This window comes from Giraffa tippelskirchi, chromosome 7, assembly GCF_054371585.1.
Source record: "Giraffa tippelskirchi isolate mGirTip1 chromosome 7, T2T-mGirTip1v1.2.pri, whole genome shotgun sequence".
Taxonomy (NCBI): Eukaryota; Metazoa; Chordata; class Mammalia; order Artiodactyla; family Giraffidae; genus Giraffa; species Giraffa tippelskirchi.
Genome location: NC_137281.1, coordinates 80,753,611 through 80,771,300, shown reverse-complemented (window position 1 = coordinate 80,771,300; position 17,690 = coordinate 80,753,611). Strand labels below are relative to the sequence as shown.

Genomic DNA, 17,690 nt, shown 5'->3' with positions numbered 1-17,690 from the left:
GATCTTTGTTTCCTGAATGTTGAGCTTTAAGTCAACTTTTTCACTCTCTTTCCCTTTCATCAAGAGGCTCTTTAGTTCTTCACTTTCTGCCATAAAGGTGGTGTCATCTGCACAGCTGAGGTTATTGGTATTTCTCCCGGCAATCTTGATTCCAGTTTGTGCTTCCAGCCCAGCGTTTCTCATGATGTACTCTGCATATAAGTTAAATAAGCAGGGTGACAATATACAGCCTTGACATACTCCTTTCCCTATTGGGAGCCAGTCTGTTGCTCCATGTCCAGTTCTAACTGTTGCTTCCTGGCCCGCATACAGGTTTCTCAAGAGGCAGGTCAGGTGGTCTGGTGTTCCCATCTCTTTCAGAATTTTCCAGAGTTTGCTGTGGTCCACATAAAGGCTTTGACACAGTCAATAAAGCAGAAATAGATGTTTTTCTGGAACGTTCTTGCTTTTATGATGATCCAACAGATGTTGGCAATTTGATCTCTAGTTCTTCTGCCTTTTCTAAATCCAGCTTGATCTGGAAGTTCATGGTTCATGTACTGTTGAAGCTTGGCTTGGAGAATTTTGAGCATTACTTTACTAGCATGTGAGATGAGTGCAATTGTGTAGTAGTTAGAGCATTCTTTGGCATTGCCTTTCTTTGGGATTGGAATGAAAATTGACCTTTTTCAGTCCCATGGCCACTGCTGAGTTTTTCAAATTTGCTGGCATATTGAGAACAGCACTTCCACAGATTCATCTTTTAGGATTTGAAATAGCTCAACTGGCTTTGTTCATAGTGATGCTTCCTAAGGCCCACTTGACTTCACATTCCAGGATGTCTGGCTCTAGGTTGGATTTCACATCATGGTGATTATCTGGGTCGTGAAGATCTTTTTTGTACACTTCCTCTGTGTATTCTTGCCACCTCTTCTTAATATCTTCTGCTTCTATTAGGTCCATACCATTTCTGTCCTTTATTCTGCCCATCTTTGCATGAAATGTTCCCTTAGTATCTCTAATTTTCTTGAAGAGATCTCTAGGCTTTCCCATTCTATTGTTTTCCTCTATTTCTTTGCATTGATTGCTCAGGAAGGCTTTCTTATCTCTCCTTGCTATTCTTTGGGACTCTGCATTCAAATGGCTATATCTTTCCTTTTCTCCTTTGCCTTTCGCTTCTCTTCTATTCACAGCTATTTTAAGCCCTCCTCAGACAACCATTTTGCCTTTTTGCATTTCTTTTCCTTGGGGATGGTCTTGCTCCCTGTCTCCTGTACAATGTCACAAACCTCTGTCCATAGTTCATCAGGCACTCTGTCTATAAGATCTAGTCCCTTAAATCTATTTCTCACTTCCACTGTATAATCGTTAGTGATTTGATTTAGGTCATACCTGAATGGTCTATGGAGAAGGCAATGGCACCCCACTCCAGTACTCTTGCCTGGAAAATCCCATGGATGGAGGAGCCTGGTAAGCTGCAGTCAATGGGGTCGCTAAGAGTCGGATACGGCTGAGCAACTTCACTTTCACTTTTCCCTTTCATGCACTGGAGAAGGAAATGGCAACCCACTCCAGTGTTCTTGCCTGGAGAATCCCGGGGACGGTGGAGCCTGGTGGGCTGCCATCTATGGGGTCACACAGAGTCGGACACGACTGAGGTGACTTAGCAGTAGCAGTGAACAGTCTGGTGGTTTTTCCTACTTCAATTTAAGTCTGAATTTGGCAATAAGGAGTTCATGATCTGAGCCACAGTCAGCTCCTGGTCTTGTTTTTGCTGACTGTATAGAACTCCATCTTTGGCTGCAAAGAATATAATCAGTGTGATTTCAGTGTCGACTATCTGGTAATGTCCATGTGTAGAGTCTTCTCTTGTGTTGTTGGAAGAGGGTGTTTGCTAAGACCAGTGTGTTCTCTTGGCAAAACTCTACTGTCTTTGCCCTGCTTCATTCTGTACTCCAAAGCCGAATTTGCCTGTTACTCAAGATGTTTCTTGACTTCCTACTTTTGCATTCCAGTCCCCTACAACTGATAAAAGATTAGTACCCAGGATACTATAAATAACCAAGAAAAAACAACCCATTAAAAAAAATGTCAAAGTTTTAAGTCAGTTTACAAAAGAAGATACTCAAATGAGCAATACACATATCAAAAAAACCCACAAACTGTTTAACTATATTGGTCATCAGGGAAATAGAAATTAAACCCACAAAGATATACCACAACAATCTTCAGGGTGGCAACGCAATAAACAAAGAAAAGGAAATATCAAATGTTGACAAAGATATATATCATCTGGAATTTTCATACACTGCTAGTAAGAAAATAAATCAGTATAAACACCTTGCAAAGCCATTTTGCGTTATCTACTAAATCTGAGCATATGTTTACCCCATGACTCAGCAATTTTTTTAAATACGTATCCAAGAGCAGGGTGTATATATATATTTACATTAAAAGACATATGCAAGAATGTTCATAGTGGTATTACCCCTAATAGCTCTATGGTATAAACCACTGAAACTCCCATCAACAGTAGAATGGATACAAAATTGGGGTATGTTCATACATATTCATTCATACATATTTATCCCTGATGCCTCTCTTTTCCTCACTCCTATCTGTCAGCCATTCTTCATTTCTTTCTTTCAGTCATTCCTCATGGCTCTACCTCCAAAATATAACCTGAATTTTTTTACTTCTCCTCTCATCCACTGATACCATCCCCCTTAAATTCACCATCATTTCTCACCTGGTTTACCAAAACAGTCTTTTAACTAGTCTTCTTGGTTCCACTCATGTTCCTGTATGACTCATTATCTGTAAAGCAGTCATCATGGTCTTATTAAAATACAAATCAGATCACCTCATCCTCCTGTTTAAACTTTTCAGTGATTTCTCACTGTAATTAGGATTAAATCCAATTCCTCATCATGATTTGAAAGGATGCCTTGCTGGTTCTGCTACAGTGTAAGGCTTTTAAAAAGAAAGATCCTGAGATATACTAAATGGCTTAAACAAATTAAGAGTTTATTTCTGTTTCACACAAAGGTTGAAAGGAAAAGAGTCCTGGGTAGGCAGGGTATCTTGGCCAGACTCAACCTGGAGTTCCATTTTTGACTCCAAAGTGCTGGCCCATCATATATATCTTCATCCCAGCTAGTCAGAGATGGAAAAATGAAAAGAGGAAGCCATGCCCAGAAGTTTCCCTTTCCTCTTCTGCTTACATTCTCATTGTCCAGAACCTGGAAGGAAGTTTCCAAGTTCACCTAGCTGACAGGAAGACTAGAAATGTCTTTGGCCAAGCTGACCTGTGCCCACCCATGACTCAATTACTGTGGAAGTAGGGAAGAATCAACCTTGAAGACAACTCGTGGTCTCTGTTCTACCCTACATCATTCCAGTCTTCTCTACCTCTCCAACCTTCTCTCTTCCTTCTCTTGGCCCTCCAGCTCCACTAGCATTTTTGCTTACTCCCTCCTTAATCCCCTGGGCCATTATGCCAATGCTGTCCTACATCTGAAATACTCTTCCCTAGATCTTTACATGACTGGCTCCTTCTCATCATTTGGATCTCAACATCTTCCAAGATACATTCCCTGACCCTTCCCTCCCAAGCAAAATAATCACTTCCTTTTATCATTCTCGGTCCATGTTATTTTATTTCTAGCACTTGTCCTTAGCTTAAATTCTCATTTACTTACCTGATTATTACCTATTTCTTCTACTAGAATGTAAGCACCACAAGAGTACATATGATTGACTTATTTTCTCTGTCAGATCCCCAACTACCTTGGATAAAGCAAGCATTCAGCAAATACTTGTTGAGTAGATGAATTTATTAGCCAAAACCCCTCATTTTATATCTGGCAAAGCTGAGGCCCTGAGAAAGTAAATGGCTTGCCTGAGGCTCTGCAACCACTTAGTAGATAGCACCACTTAGGTTGGTGCTTTTCTCCTATTTTAGCCAGCCTCCTCTTTGAAGTCTTCTATTATGTCACCTCTCAGCAATCATTCTGAATACTCATAGTACTGAATTTTAACATCCATTTGGTTTTTAGTTTGTAATGCTTTGTATTGTTATTTATTTTTTATTATATCTGGCTTATTTTCCCAACCAAGCTGCAAATCCCTTGAAAATACCAACTTTCTCACACATAGAAAACACAGGCCCTAAGTAGGTATTTCACAAAAAGACTAAAGTTGCTTTATTCAGTAAAATGAAACTCAGAACCATTACAAGTTTAAGTCTGTCCTATTACTGAATATAAAAGTTGGATACTAGAAGAGTAGATTTTGGTAATTTCTGTATATCCCCAACTAAGAAGACTGTCTTACCGGTAGCCAAAATCTTACGTCCTTCATCAAACCGATGCAGAGGAGCCGCTCTGGGTATAATAGGTGGATTCTGAAAGGTAATTCTTGCTGTTGGTGGAATCAATCCTCGTTCTATCATATTTAAAATCCCTAAAAAGAAAGGTTAGAAGAAGATGAGTTTAACTTCAAGCACTTCCACAAAGTCTGAACTCTATAAATTTCACAAATGTAATTTTCTCTATTCATTAGTTTATTTGTGAAAGTACATTTAGTGCCTTAACCCTTTGCATGAAAAAATAACCACAGTATGTGTCCTATCTATTCTTCTAACAACTGAAGGAAAAAAGATGGCATTTCTAATAGTGGTATTATGAAATAAACTTGTACTATGGTAATTTCAAGATAGAAATATACTTCCAATGCAAACAAAAACTTCTTTATACATCATGAAATTTTTAATTATTACTAATATTGGTATTCTTTTTAAAATTCAGAGAAATCAGGTACACAGTCCATAACTAAGGCGATCTTTGGTTCTGAAAGAAAGAAAATCTGTGTGTTTGAAATCGTATTTCTGTTGTTATAATGAGTTACATTTTATTTTTTAAAAAAGAGTTCCTTTTAGACATTTCTCATATTACCAGAAGATGTGAATGCCCAAACAGATTGTTTTAGTGTAACTGGGCAACATGGTTAGTATTACTGCAACTAATTTACAATTCCTAGATCTCATACTGTGTCAATATGACCAGTGCCAAGGTTTTTCAAGGACAGGAGACATCGTTTTTAAAAACTTCAATGAGTAAATGAATAACTGAGCAAAGCCTGCTGTCAGGGGCAAAACTCACATTAAGGGGCATCTATCATAGGTGGCGGCAATGGCACCCCCCTCCAGTACTCTTGCCTGGAAAATCCCATGGACGGAGGAGACTGGTTGGCTACAGTCCATGGGGTCGCTAAGAGTCGGACACAACTGAGCGACTTCACTTTCACTTTTCCCTTTCATGCACTGGAGAAAGAAATGGCATCCCACTCCAGTATTCTTGCCTGGAGAATCCCGGGGACTGCGGAGCCTGGTGGGCTGCCGTCTATGGGGTCGCACAGAGTCAGACATGACTGAAGCGACTTAGCAGCAGCAGCAGCAGCAGCATCATAGGTGGCGCTAGTGGTAAAGTGGTCCCAATGCAAGGAACCAAAGAGATGCAGGTTCGATCCCTGAGTCGGGAAGATCCCCTGGAGGAGGGCATGGCAACCCACTCCAGTATCCTTGCCTGGAGAATCCCATGGACAGAGGAGCCTGGAAGGCTATAGTCCAGGCTGCAAAGAGTTGAACACTACTGAAGAGACTTTGTACACATGCATCATATTGAAGCCAGAAAGTCAAGGAGTACTTGACATAGATGTGTGATAGGGCTTCAGCTTCTTGTTGCTGTCAGGTAATAGGAAGAAAAATAAAGAACTCTAGGTCTCATTGAAGTCTAAGTAAAAAAACTGTGTTCTGTGCTGGACTAGGCTGAAGAAGTTGGCACACATCCTAAGAGGGATATATACTGTTTTCATTTGCCTTATCACCTCTAAGGACTATATTATATAACATTCAGTATATTAAAGTCTAGTGTTAAAGGAATTCAGAATGACGGGAGAGCTGAAGAGTTCACTAAGAACAGTGATTCTAAAACAATGATTCCAAGAGAAGTCTTCAGTTTATTTGTGTGTGTGTGTGTGTGTGTGTGTGTGCGTGCGAGTGCCCATGCTCACTCAGTTGTGTCCAATTCTTTGTGACCCCACGGACTGTAACCCACCAGGCTCCTCTGTCCATGGAATTTTCCAGGTAAGAATAATGGAGTGGGTTGCCATTTTGTCCTCCAGGAGATCTTCCCGACCCAGGGATGGAACCCGCATTGCCTGCATTGGCTGGCAGATCCTTTACCACTGAGCCATCTGGTAAGTTTACTTACCACAGGATTATTTGCAGTGAGAAGTTTTTATTAAAAGTGGATATTCCTGGGCCCTGTCCCAATTTCTGAGGCAAAGCCCCGGTGATCTGCATTATTGAAGGCTCCAGGAGATACTTATGTGCATTGAAGTTTGAGAACCACTAGAATTGGGGCCCAATAATCTACATTTTAAATAAGCACTCCAGATTAATCTTTTTCACTATTAAAACTTAAGATTTACTGATCCCAAGTACAACTCTTCAAGCCCTTTTCAACATTAGTATTTTGGGTTTCTATTATAATAACACCAAAATTCAACTACTTTAAAATAGAAAAACTAGTTCTTTGTCCTCACAAATATTTTCCACCTATAAATATCATACCCCATGTCCAAGAACTACGCCTATTTTGTAGATGTGAAAAACAGAGTTCCTTCTAATTCAGTGTATTTTCGTCACTAGAGTGAGCTTCATTCTCTGAGAATCCCGAAGAATATGAGCATGATTTTAACCTTTGCTTTAGTACTGGTTAAAGCGATTCACTTAATTTTAGACAAACACACACATGCATTTACCATTGAAAGGAAAAAGTTGAGACTTTGGAATAAGCAAAAGAGATTACTGGTTATCTTTTCATCACAATACTGGAGACTTTGATTATCTGACCCTATAATCACCTTTGTTTTTGATTAGTCTATTTTACAATTCTGTAGTGATTAAGGTTAGTTGATAGAAAACTGAAAGCAATGCAAATAATTCTTGTTTATATATATGCAAATAAATTTTGTCACATAGAGGGAATGTACTTCTTCCACCCCCAAAATTCAGTTTTACCTGCATTTGCAAATTTATTTTTAAATGTTTGATTGATAAATTTGTCTGCTGTTTGAATTCTTCTTTGAATCAGTTGTTACATTTTATTGGTTCCCTCCTTTTTAATTAATCAGTTAAACAGAATCTTTGATGTGTTCATTTCATATTTGTATAAGAGTCATGGTTTCACTTTAAGAGTATATATATCCTTTTAACGATTTTGGAGCTCCCACCAAGATGACCAAAAGATTCACCTGAAATTGCCAGAAATGGTACATACATCTTACAGGGAGTCAAGCCAGGCACTTATTTTCTTGGCACCCATAAGTTAATTCAGAGGGGCAACAAAACTTTGCTGGCCCTTGTTTTTCTGATTTTTCTAATTTTTATTTTATTATTTATTTGGTTGTTCTGGGTCTTAGTTGTGGAACTTAGGATCTTTTAGTTGCAGCATCTGAATTCTTGCGGCATGTGGGACCTAGTTCCATGGCCAGGGATTCAACGCGGACCCCCTGCATTGAGAGTGTGGAGGCTTAGCCCCTGGACCACCAGGGAAGTTCCTTGTTTTTCTAATTTTGATATTACTCCCTATTAATTTTGTGTCTTGGTTCATTTGTGGCTGACCAGTTAGTCCTTGTTGGTGGCTACAATGACTGGGAATTTGATGATCTCTGTACATGGATCTTACAGAGATTTATTCCTCACTGAATGAGAGACAATGGAGAATATACTTCGTAGTCTTCCATTTGTCTATGTGTATTTTGAGCTGAATTCAACTAGGTATTTCATACCCACAAAGAAGGAGAATAACTCTTTGATATCTGTACCATTAAGCTTCTGTGTTTATTTTTCATCTGTGGCTGAAACTAGAATGGAAGCTATAAACTCTATGAATGTCTATGTATCTGTAATTCAGAAAGGTCTTTATTTCTCATTATGAATGTAGAATGTTTATTGTCTCCAGGTGGTATTAATAACTTAGATGGTAAAATCTCAAAGGAACTCTGTTCTGATTGACTTACATAGAGAAATGAGCACTCACAGGAACTGAATATTCCTAAAATGCCCAGAAAATAAGGAAATTGAACTTCTACTACTTTAGATGAGCTCCCTCTCACCTCCCAAATTCAGAAGCTCGTTGAGCCTCCTTACTTTTCATGGCAATATGGGTTATTTGCATAGATGCAATAAGAATCTTTTCTTCTTTTACTAAGATAGAATTGGAAAATTGCTTATGCAACCAAGAACTTGCCTGGAATTTCATATTTAACAATGATGATATTAATCAGGTATAATAAATGTGAGAGTTGGACGGTGAAGAAAGCTGAGCGCCGCAGAATTGATGCTTTTGGACTGTGGTGTTGGAGAAGACTCTTGAGAGTCCCTTGGACTGCAAGGAGATCCAATCAATCCATCCTAAAAGAGATCAATCCTGGGTGTTCATTGGAAGGACTGATGTTGAAGCTGAAACTCCAATACTTTGGCCACCTCATGCGAAGAGTTGACTCATTGGAAAAGACCCTAATGCTGGGTAGGATTGGGGGCAGGAGGAGAAGGGGACGACAGAGGATGAGATGGTTGGATGGCATCGCCAACTCGATGGACATGGGTTTGGGTAGACTCCGGGAGTTGGTGATGGACAGAGAGGCCTGGCGTGCTGCAATTCATGGGGTCACAAAGAGTCCAACATGACTGAGCGACTGAACTGAACTGAACTGAATAAATTACATTTAAAGGACTAAGCTTGATTTTATGGAACCAAAAGCCTACAAAGCCCTCCCAGAAAAACTGGCCTGGCTTACAGGATTTCCATCCTTACAGTTGCAAAGTAATGTCACTTCCCAGCAGGCCCAATAACTTTAGGATATTGGGAGCATCTCTAGAGGAGAGGAATGTACCCAAATTTATAGGTCCTACAGTTGAAATCTGGTGGACAAATTTTCTAGCCTCAGGATAGCAAGTAATAGAAGATTTTAAAAGTTCAATCTGAGATTCCTTCCAACAGAGAAAATTTAAGATGGCCTATGTGATGATTAACATTCTTGCTGCACCTATGTAAATAATCAGGCCAAACCTAATGAAACGACTTATTTTGTGAATAATTTTTTTAAGATCATTTTGCATCAAATTGGGGGACAATTGTAGGAAATTTTTTTTATGTTTTAGAATGAGCAAAAGAGATTACTGGATACTTTTCAATGGGATGCCTCCAGGAATTATCTGAATCTAGTCTTTGACTACTATACAACTCTGCAGAGATTAAAGTTAACTTCTGGGAAAAAAAAAAACACTGATAACAATGCAAATAATTCATATCTATAGACATGAAAAAATTGGTGAAGTTTCATTCCTTCTCCCCATGGAAATGCCAATTTTCCTTCTGTTTACAAATTTATTTCAATATTCCTTATCTACAAAGATATGTTCTTTGGATTCTCCTTTAGACCAGTTGTGACATCTTACAAATTCTCTTTCAAACCGATGAGTTAAACAACTAAAATCTTTGACTTGTGTTCATTTGTAAGAGAGTCGGGATTTTACCTGTTTTTGAAAATTATCCCTTATCACTATTGTCTCATTAAATTTTCATAGCACTTTCATGTTCCTGTTGACTAGATTAGGAATTAGAATTCATCTATTCATTCATTCATTAAAAACTCATTCATTCATTCAATCAATATTTAAGTTCCTTTTATATGTCAGGAACTATTCTGGGGACTGGGGATTCAATGGTGAACCAGACAGACCTCATGGAGCCTTTAGTGATGGAGAAGACAAAATGAATTCACAAATAAATATATAATTACAAATTATGATCATCTATAGAGGAAAAAGACAGATGCTTGAGGAAATGACTTACAGGCAGAGGTAAAAGGACTTGTGAAGGCCTGATGTGAAAAAGTACTTGGCCTGCTAAGGAAAAGAGAGAAGTCCCATGTGGCTGGAGCACAGAGAAAGCTGAGTGAGATGAGAATGGAGGTGAGGCCAGATATAGCATGCCTCATTTAGAGAGTTTATTCTAAAACTGGAGCACAACTTGCCTGAGGTTTCACAGAGCCTGAATTGAAAATTTGGTTTCTTATTAGAAGATTTACATTCTTAATCATTTATTAGGGGGTGGGGATAGGGGTGGAGACATTATTCTTTGGATTTAGCGAGATAATTCCAGAAAAAGTAGAGAAGTTTGTCTCGTATTTTCCAAAACTATTCTCTCTTCTGGAAATTGGTCATCTTTCACCACATGCTGGACTTGTATAGATCTGGGGTGACTCAAACGACAGTTCAGAGCATCTGGATAGGTAAACATGTAGGCACCGTATCAGCATTTGTGTGGCTTATGCTTTCCTGGCATTCATATTACCTTGCACAGTACCAGACATATGGCAAGTAGTCAATAAATGTGTTGATTAATTGGTTGATTAACTACAAATATTATGGTAGGCCATGTGTTCTCTGGCAGATAATTGAGGGATGAAAATGTGATGCTTTTCTGGAACAAGTTGCTATGGTTCTAGATTTACCTTTGTTTTGCAGCAATTTTTTACTCTATCTATTGCTAAAGCAAGGATAAATAGATTGGTTGATCCATTCATTCATCTTAACTTGACCCCAGGAAGAATATAAGTTTTTCTAAAGCAAGAAATAAAAACTCTGCTGGAGTTTTCCCAGGGAGTAAATATAATGTCAACTAACTAAAACCATGTGTCACAAAGATTTCTAAACAACTAGGGTTCGTAACTAAGAAAGTAATTGTTTTAGTTGTGGGAGGTTTAATAAACTAAGAGACTTATAATGATGCAGCCCCTCTTGAGTTTTTCTGTACCACCACTAGTGGGTCAGCAGACAGGATACAGCAGCTGTAAAACGGAGAACCTATAAATCTTCAGGTGCCAGAGGAACCCTGAGGAACCAACTTTAGATCTAAAACACTCCAGACATCTCACTTGCTCATATTTGAGATACAAAACAGGATCCACTTAAGCATTCTTTAACACGTCAGCCAATTATGTAGCAGGGAGAAGTAAAGAGGGTTATATTTATGACACTCAGTCTTTAGTCATTCACTTACTCTTTCATTTGCTTATTCATTCAATCAACTATTTAGTATCTACAAAATGCTAGATGTGGTTCTAAGCACTGGGGATATTGAGATAAAGATGATGTGACCTTTTGCTTAAAAAAGTGAGAAATCTACTGGTTTCACAAACCAGTATTAGACTAAGTATTTAGACTGGTATAAGTCTAAGTATTTAGACTAAGACCTGCATAGTTCCCTTAATAATTACATTCATTTCTGGCTTCATATTTTTATATACTAGTATATTGAAATAAAATTTTAAGTATTATCAGAAAAGGATCAGAAACTATCTGCTCAGAATCTGGAAACATTATAATATCACTTAAATACAATAATAATTTTAACATGTAAATATACCAAAATCTAAATCAATAGAAAAATCTATAGAATAATGGATCTTAGAAGTGGAAAGGGACTCTGGTGGTCATCTAGTCCAACCTAATTTACAGAGAAGGAAACTCAGGCCACAGTGAGGACTTGACTTGTCTGAAGTCACCTTGGAGAATTAGTGTCTGAGTCTGAATTCAAACTCAGGCCCCCAATCCCACCTCAAAGCTCTTTCCCTTATGTTCCTAAACATATAAAATGCTTATTTGAATCACTAACCTTTGTTAGCATCTGCTTGTAAGACTGGCACTGGGGTGAAATAGGGATTCGTGCGATGAGAAGCTGGGAGAACCGTGAGGCTGGATATAGTGGAACCTTTTATTAACTTCTGAGCCTTCACCTAAATGATCAAAAATTTGTTTTCAGCAGACATTTTTGCCTTCAAAATGAACACAGTTTTCTTCTTGTGAACAATAAATAAGATTATGAATATGAATAGTTTCATTAAGTTTTAATAAAGTAGAAATATCAGCTCCAATTTTATTGCTCATGGGTACCCTGTGCTATTGTCTACTGTCAAGAGTTTGTGTAATTTAAAATAGTTAATTAAATCCAATTAACATGTTGTGATTTCCACTATGCAAAGTCAGTATAGTAGTTAATAAAGGACTATTAAGATTTTGTTCAATTTTAATGACTACAATATAAAAGTGCTAAATCTTGACAGGGGAGGTTTTGAATACAGCAAAGTTTTGTACAGGCAAGTTTTCTGTGGAATACATATTAGAGTTTTGAGGATAAATAAAAACTGGGAAAATGTAAAAATAAATATATCAGTCAACATTAACAGGTTAAGGATAAACTCGGAGCAGACTCTAGCAGATCTTAGAAATAGTTAAAGATGTGATGTATAGATCACTTAGAGTAGATGATTACTTTTCCTAAAGTCATTAAGTGCTTTTATTATAGTCACGAAATATGAATTGTTTCTATTAAATGCTTTCTAGATTTCAAAGATTATATGTATTGCAAATAAATCACATGTAATTATATAGCCCAAGCACAGTATTTTTTACCTTTATTATAGGAGATTATGAATTACCTGGGCCCTCTAATCAGGGAAGATGCAACTGCTTGGTATTTATAGATGATTTTAAAATTTCCCAGTCATTTTCCAAACATTAATTAATTTGCATAACTTCCAAGGGAACTAGGTAATGGGTTGCTATTTAACTACTGATTTTAATAAAGAACCAAGTCAGAAAGGTTAGATTTGTCTCAAGTCATGGTAGAGTAATAGACATGCAAAGATTATTCAATTTGAAGATTGATCTGATTCTGCATTAGTGAAATTTGTCATTGGATTCAACGGTAGCACATCTGCTAGTTCATCAAGGTCATGGTGACCTTAAGGAAAAAGAAAGGGAAAGTTTCATCAAGACTCCAGGGAGAAAATCACTTTGAAAAATAATATTTACTGGCTGAGAAATGTCTGTGAACAAAGTTATTTTAGAACTCCACTGCCACGATGTGGTACTTAAGGGAAACTGTTAGTATAAGCAACACCATCTTATGGACACCAAACCCTTTGGCGATGTTTGGAGAGGACGGTTTAAAATGACAACAAATATGATTTTTAACAGGAAAGAGCAGACTGTTAATGCAGTTTCCTTCCAAGCAAGCGGGAAGAAGCAAGGGTAGAGCTCCGAGTGGCGCTGATGAGAGTGCGCATGCGCATTGTGCGATTATGGAACTTAAGTATTGCTGGTGCTCCTTGGTCTCTTTTCCTCATCCTCAGCTCTCCTCCCTCCACTTCACTTCCAGATAGGAGTAACTTCCGGGAGCTCCTCCTAACCAGGGAAGCTGAGATAATCATACAACGTACTGTGAACCAGACACGGCGCAGACATAGATGAGGATGCTCAGTATCAAAAACAGAAGGGTCTCCAGTTATCGGATTGATCTCAGGGTCATGGAGGCAAAGGTAAATCGAAGAAAGAAAGATTCCACTTAAATAAAATTGTCAAACACTGTGAAGGTGTAAAATATAGCTTTGGCAGTATCGGGACTCACAGCATCGTTTATCTGGATTTTCTGAAAGCCTTTGACAAAGTATGCCTGACAATGTGCTCTTGAAAGCTAAAGTAGCAGGATCTAACAGTAAACACAAGGTAAAGTGTGGCACGAAGGAGATGTGGGAAGGCAGATGACGGTCAGATTCTGTCAGGCTGTCAGCACTTTCATAACGCTGGTTTCTTTCATTCTTTACGTTGCATCAATCTTAACAATGTAAAAGCTGGACCCAAGGGCTAGGGCTGTGCTGAAAAGGCAGTGAGGGCTGTGTGTGTGTGTGTGTGTGTGTGTGTGTGTGTGTGTGTGTGTGTAGGGGGCAGAGAGGGGTGACATCCTAGTGACTTTACAGAAGTAAATCCTTCAGACAGGCTCTCTGGATAGGAAACATCAGCCCCCTCTGCTTCTGGGTTCCCATGGTAAGGATAACCACTTCTGCATGTGCCCGCTTGGAAGGAGAAGGGCAGTAACAACCTCAACGTTTACTGAGCACTTACTATATAACACTAACTTTAATACAACAAGCATTAAATTTCATGAGCAATGGAAAATCTAAGAGCTATGAGAGCGCAGAAGAGGGAGTAATTAACTCTGCCTGCTGGAATCGCAGAAGGCTTTGCAATGATTCTCAACACTGGCTGTATATTGGCATTACTCAGGGAGCTTTTTAAAAATACTGCTGCCTGGGCCCCAACCCTGGGCAGTTAAACCAGAAGAGCTGTGCTGGAGCCTGGGCCTCGGTATTTTTATAAAGCTCCCCAGGTGATTCTGATGTGCAGCCAAGGTTGAGATGTACTGCAGTAAGTGATATTTAAATTGCGTCTTAAAAGAAGCATTGAATTATATCACGTGGAGAACAGGATGCAATTATAGGTAGAAAGAATGGTGGCAACAAAGCAAAAAGGCACAAAAATGCATGAAAATTTCACTGAAGGTGAAGGGCTCTATGTGACTCAAGGATATTGTGTGTATCAGGAGGATAAGGTGGGGATGAGATGGGAAAGGTGGATAAATGCAAATTAAAGAAACCATGTGAATGTGCTGATTGCCTAACAGAAGTTGAATATCATCTGATTCTGGCTTCTCTTTTATGTCATATTTGATGCTTATACTGAACTGTACTTTGTGGTTTGTATACTGCTAATAAAAGAATCATACTATAAATAGAACAATGTCTCTCATATCTGGTACTTCTCATTACCATTTCCAAAACTATAATTCAGAACTCTATCACTTTATGTGGAAATCTTCCATAATAGCTTAAAATTTTTTCAATATTTAAAAAATATAGTAAATCTTAAAGAAGAAAACAGCAATCATATTCCTGTCAGCCAGAATTAATCATTGTTAGTATCTTGGTATATTTGCTTCCAGTGATTTCAAATAGAAAAATTATTCTATTTTATTATTCTGGTAACAATGATATATGCTCATTAAAAAGATCCCAAATAAAACAGAGGTGAAAATTGAAGAAACCATATCAAATATCACTAGGTGATTCATTATCCCTCATATCTTTGGGATGATTTACTTATTGTTTTATAAAAATAGGATTTATATTACATTATTAAACTTACTTTAACATGAATGTAATAGGAAGGGAAAAGGCTGAATTAAACCCAACCAATTATTACGCCTCAAACAAATATTTCTTTACCACAAGATTCCTGTGAGTTAAAAAAGATTCCTCTGCATGGGTTGGCAAAGTTCTGCTTAAAGGGCCAAAGAGTAAATATTTTAGGCTGTCCGGGGTCTATTTTTATAGCTGGAAAGTAGCATAAGCAAAATGGAAACAAAGGGGTGAAGCTGTGTTCCACTGAAATTTTGTTTACAAAAGCAGGCAGTCTGCCCTCAGGCAGTGATTTGTGGACTCCTGCTACATTGTTAAATAAAGGTGATTATGAAAAAATATTTAGGTTATGTTTTTACATATTTATATATATATATATATATATATTTTACCACGTTTTTATTTTGGATAATATATCCTAGCTTCCGAAGATGAGAACATGAGAAGTTTCTTCCTGCTTCCATCTCCTCTCCCTCACCTCCCAATTTTGTATTGTATTATTTTTACATTGTCCAGATTTATAATAGTCACATTCTGTTCTGAAACCACCATTGCTATGATTGTTTAGTATCAGTTCTACATGTGAATGGATCCAGTGATCATCAACAGTTCTTCTGGTATGGCTTACTATGTTTGAGTTCTTTATTTTGTGGATTTTTAGATTGCCTAGCTTTGGTTATCAAGCAGTTCTTTCCAAGTGTTCATGGATATTTTACTTCCCTGAGCCTTTACACTTAAATTACACCTGGGGCCATCCTCTCTTCTCTCAGAACTCTGCACTGTTGTCTTCCACGATGAATATAATGAAATCTGATACCAGCCTCATTTGTTTTTTACCCTTTGTAGGTGATTTTTCCTTCTGCCTAGATGTCTGAAGCATTCTTCCTCTTTCAAGTTTAGGTGTTTAACTAGGAAATACCTCTATATTAAACATTCTGAATCAGAATTTCTTGGGATTCAATGTTTTCCTTCAGATTGCAGATTCAGTTTTTTCACTTCTGGAACATGTTCTTACCTTACAGCATTAGGTACATCTTCTCTTTCATTTGCTGGGTTCTCTTTGTGAGGGATATCACGTGTCCTTAAATGTTGGCTCATCTTTATCTTTCATATTGTGGTTCCTAACTATTTGTTCTCTCCAGGCTCCTTTTAGAATAGAACGTTGAGTTTTAGCTGAGCACATGGCTACCCGGTTAAAGACCACATTTTCCCTGTGTCCTCTGTGGCTAAATGTGGACATGTCGCCAGTAAAACTGTGGCAGAAGTGATATGTATAACCTCTAGGGCATCCCCTTAGAGTGCTTTCCCTGGACTATTTTTATCCTTCCTAACTGAAACATAGGTATGAAAAGGAGCCAGCTTCAACCATTGAAATGAGAATTTCCTATAACCACAGGAATGAGGAGGTGATGGAGCATCAGGACAGAAGAAACCATATCTTGGATGACCTCCTGGAGGAGATCCTGCCAGCCTTAGATTTCTCATCTGTGGATTGTTTTGTGAGTGAAAAAGAAACTAATTTATTTAAGGCATTATATCTTTGGATTTCTTTGTTACAGCAGCTTAGCTGGTAATAAACTAATATGCATATCTATTAACTTCAAATTAATTTCCTTTATCAGATGAGAATGCATTTACTGTGCTTACAGTTTTTTCTCCCTGTCAATATTTCAGTATTCAGCAGTGTCTGTTCTGTTCTTTCTATTTACAGTGTATTTATTAGTTCCATAAAGTATTTTGGTATTCAATTTATTTCCTTATGTCTGCAACCTCTTTTTTTAATCTCATTCTGCTATTTATCATCACATGGTTGAGCTCTAGTTTTATTTATGTCCCTATCAGCTGTGCTATAATGTGAAGAAATTGTGAGAAAATTCTTCCTCACAAAATTCCTTGAGTTATGTTTTTCTTGGATTAGGCTTTGTCTTTTGAAGCCCATGATTCTCCCTCCCTCCCCACCTTCTTTCCTTTTGTTAGCTGTGGCCGAAATACTGACATATATATAATAGATCAGTAGTGACCATATCATTTCTTTTCGCCTTGCACATATTTGCGCAGCTGTGTGCAGACATTCTACTTGCTCTGATATAGTATCTCCTCCCCCATTTTCTGGCGCTAGTGTGTTTTCTCTCCCAGCAACATGTGCTAACTGGGTATTCTGGGTTTTTTCCACTTTTCTGTTACCTGAAGGCTTAGTGTGGGAAGTCTCTGTTTCAGGACATGTGCAGTTATTGTTAAAATACACAGACACTTTTCCCTTTCCTGAGACTTAGATGAACATCCTATATCAGAGCTGCGTGCTTCATGCTCAGTCGTGTCCAACTCTTATGACATGATGGACTGTAGCCTGCCAGGCTCCTCTGTCCATGGGATCCTCCACGCAAGAATACTGGTGTGGGTTGTCTTGCCCTTCTCTAGGGGATCTTCCCAGCCCAGGAATCAAACCCATGTCTCTTACATCTCCTGCATTGGCAGGTGGGTTCTTTAACTCTAGTGCCACCTGGGAAGCCCTATATCAGAGTTCGCTCTACCCAACTGAGAATGAAAGCATCCCTCCCAACCCCCAACCCTCAGGGCATTGGAACATTTTGGTGGAATCCTGA

The 17,690-nt window shown here is 38.2% G+C and overlaps 1 protein-coding gene and 1 long non-coding RNA gene across 20 annotated transcripts in view; one reads left to right on the top strand and one right to left on the bottom strand.

Annotated features, from left to right (window-relative positions):
• Nucleotides 1–16,619, top strand: part of LOC145514311 (uncharacterized) — a 178,579-nt gene extending 161,960 nt beyond the window's left edge. Inside the window, exon 8 of the long non-coding RNA XR_014060039.1 lies at nt 16,484–16,619. This is a non-coding gene — a long non-coding RNA (uncharacterized LOC145514311). The remainder of the gene's footprint in view (nt 1–16,483) is intronic.
• Nucleotides 1–17,690, bottom strand: part of IQCH (IQ motif containing H) — a 220,420-nt gene that overhangs the window by 139,250 nt on the left and 63,480 nt on the right. For 10 of the 19 annotated variants that reach the window (XR_014060029.1, XM_081511830.1, XM_081511829.1 and 7 more), the window contains exons 1-2: nt 11,727–11,841; nt 4,315–4,443 (exon numbers count right to left, since the gene is read on the bottom strand). Coding sequence is in view for 15 of the 19 variants with exons in the window: in XM_081511830.1 (XP_081367956.1) it covers nt 4,315–4,432 (118 nt within the window). In the remaining 4 variants the exon portion in view is untranslated. Of the gene's footprint in view, nt 1–1,214; nt 2,797–4,314; nt 4,444–11,726; nt 11,848–17,690 lie in introns of those variants that run through there. The other 9 variants (XR_014060030.1, XR_014060031.1, XM_081511831.1 and 6 more) reach the window with 4 other exon arrangements.